This window comes from Suricata suricatta, chromosome X (assembly GCF_006229205.1).
Source record: "Suricata suricatta isolate VVHF042 chromosome X, meerkat_22Aug2017_6uvM2_HiC, whole genome shotgun sequence".
NCBI lineage: Eukaryota > Metazoa > Chordata > Mammalia > Carnivora > Herpestidae > Suricata > Suricata suricatta.
Window position 1 is genome coordinate 109,487,423 of NC_043717.1, and position 2,489 is coordinate 109,489,911.

Genomic DNA, 2,489 nt, shown 5'->3' on the forward strand with positions numbered 1-2,489 from the left:
CTGGCGTGGCCTCCCCCTGCCTCCAGAGCTCTGCGGCCTGGGAGGGGAGGGGGCCCCTGGGCCCTCTGAGCCTACTTGCTGGAGGAGGACTTGGGGGGGCTCATCTCCCCAGCCCCGTCCTCGTTTCCCGGCTCCTCTGGGATGGGCTTGAGCCCGTTTTCCAGGGGCTCCCCAGCCTCCCGGTCTCCTGCCTGGGCAAGGCCCTCTGGCTCACAGCACTGCCCAGGCGCCTCTGAGGGCCTTGCCTGACCTAGGCCCGCGGAGGTGGGAGCATTTTCATCTTCCTGAGTGGCAGGGAAGAGCTCGGGGGCCCCCTCAGGGGCAAGGGCTGCCCTGGCTGCATGCTGGGTTTCAGGAGCAGCGGCAGCAGCGGCAGCAGCGCCAGGAACTGCCTCGTTGGCCCCCAGGTTGGCCAGGGCAGCCTGGGAAGCAGCTTTCCTGGCCAGGGCCACCCAGGAAGCGGCCAGACCGCCAGTGCCCACACGGGCCCCCTCTTCCACTCGGAACCGCTCGCTCCTAGCTGAGGCGGCCTCCCATGCCTCGGCCTCCTGAATGAGCCGCAGCAGCCCCATGAAGCCAGGCGGTCTCCTGTCCAGCTGCAGCCTCCTCAGCGCGTTCTGGAGCCTCTCGTTGGGGCGGGCCCGAGTCAGCACCTGCTGGGTGCGCAACTGGTCTGCAGTGGCGGGATGGAAGGCCCCCTTCAGCAAGGCCGACTGCAGCAGGCTTTCCAGGCGCATCACATAGGCAAAGAGGGACTCCTGGGGCCGCTGGGCACAGGTCAGGAACATCAGCCGCGAGGCCACGCGCGTGTCCTGGTCCCCAAACACCTGCACCAGTGCGGCCAGGCAGTCCTGCGCAGGCGTGTCGGGATTTTCTGCCAGGAGGCCGCGCACGAGATCCAGTGCGGGGCCTCCCAAGCTCTGCACCAGCCGCCACGTCTTCTCCGCTTCAGACATGTAGCTCCACAGGCGCAGCATGTCGCTGGTGTGATCCAGCCAGCGCTCAAAGGACTCTTCCTCTCCGCCTGGCCCTTCGGCCCCAGAGAAGCTTCTCAGCCCCCCAGAGGCCATAATTTCCCGCAGAGGCCGCCAGGCCTGGCCCCACTGCATGAGCCAGGATCCTGCGCCACCGCTGGCCCCTGCCCCACCCACAGCTCCTTCAGCCCCGGGAGGTCCTGCTTCACCTGCAGCTCCTGCCATACTCACGGATCCTGCCACCCCCGCAATTCCTGCGTCACCTGAGGCTCCCTCCTCCTCTGACTCACCGGCTTCACTTCCAGTCTCTGCCTGGCCTGGAGCTCCTGCCTCACCTGCAGCCCCTGCCTCGCCTCCAGCTCCTGCCTCACCTGCAGCCCCTGCCTCACTTCCAGCTCCTGCCTCGCCTGCAGCCCCTGCCTCGCCCCCGGCTCCTGCCTCTCCTCCAGCTCCGGCCTCACCTGCCTGGCCAACCCCTGCCTGCCCCTGGGCCTGTGCAGGGAAATTGGGTCTATCCTGGGACTCTGATTCTGGGACCTGGGGTGGGAAGACCACAGTCCAGGGTCCTCCCTTGCCTGGTATTTGTTGGGGGATCAAACTTCGGTTTAAATACTGAGCAAACTCCACCAAAGCGATCTTGAATCCGAGTTCCTTTCTGAAAACCTTGCCCAGCACTCGGTATGAGCCCAGGGGCCGTAGGGCAGCCTGCACGGCCTCCTGGAACTCCCGGTCCTCACAGTCGTCGGGAATGCCCAGGACGAGCAGCGAACGCTGCTCATTCACGCCCATCCACCTGCACCAGTCACGCAGCATTGCCAGCGCCGTCGCCATTGCTGAGAACCTGAGGGCGGAGGGAAATGGTTGGAGAGGGGCGCGCGGCTGCCGCAGGGTGAGCCTAGGCCTGGGAGCCCAAAGGGAGAAAGGCGTGTTCCCACCACACAGCCAGGCCCCATGCTCCTCACGGTGGTGGCGTGGTGTGCCTCTTCCTGTTGTGTTTGATTTTTCACGCTTCTTTGATACTATATGAATTTATTTACTAGATATAGAGCTAGTCGTGTTTTCTATTCCTTCTGGCATCACTCTTAGGAAGCTGTTTTTTTCCAAGGAAGATGTCAAGGCTTCAAATTGTTGATGTAAATTTTTCCACAACCGTCCTTCCCTTCTTTTTATAATATCTGTCTGATCTATAGTGATAGCCCTCTTTCATTCCCGATATTGGTACTGTTCTGTTCTTTTCTTCTTAATTAGTCTCAAAACGGCTTTATCAGTTTTGTTTCTCTTTTTTAAAAAAAAATTTGGGGGGCTTCAGGGGGGCTCAGTCAAAACTCCAACTTCGACTTAGGTCCTGATCTCATGAGTCAGGTTCATGAATTCAAGCCCCATGCCGGGCTCTGTGCTGACAGACAGCTCAGAGCCTGGAGCCCGCTTCAAATTCTGTGTCTCCCTCTCTCTCTGCCCTTCCCCAACTCCTTCCTTCCCTCCCTCTCTGTGTCTCTCTCACAAAAAAAAAAAAAA

The 2,489-nt window shown here is 61.0% G+C and overlaps 1 protein-coding gene across 1 annotated transcript; it reads right to left on the minus strand.

Annotated features, from left to right (window-relative positions):
* Positions 1–6: 6 nt before the first annotated feature.
* On the minus strand, positions 7–1,790 carry LOC115284167 (paraneoplastic antigen Ma6F-like). Its single transcript, XM_029930846.1, has one exon. The coding sequence runs from the start codon at positions 1,785–1,787 to the stop codon at positions 72–74; it is 1,716 nt and encodes a 571-aa protein (XP_029786706.1). The 5' UTR covers positions 1,788–1,790; the 3' UTR covers positions 7–71.
* Positions 1,791–2,489: the final 699 nt, after the last annotated feature.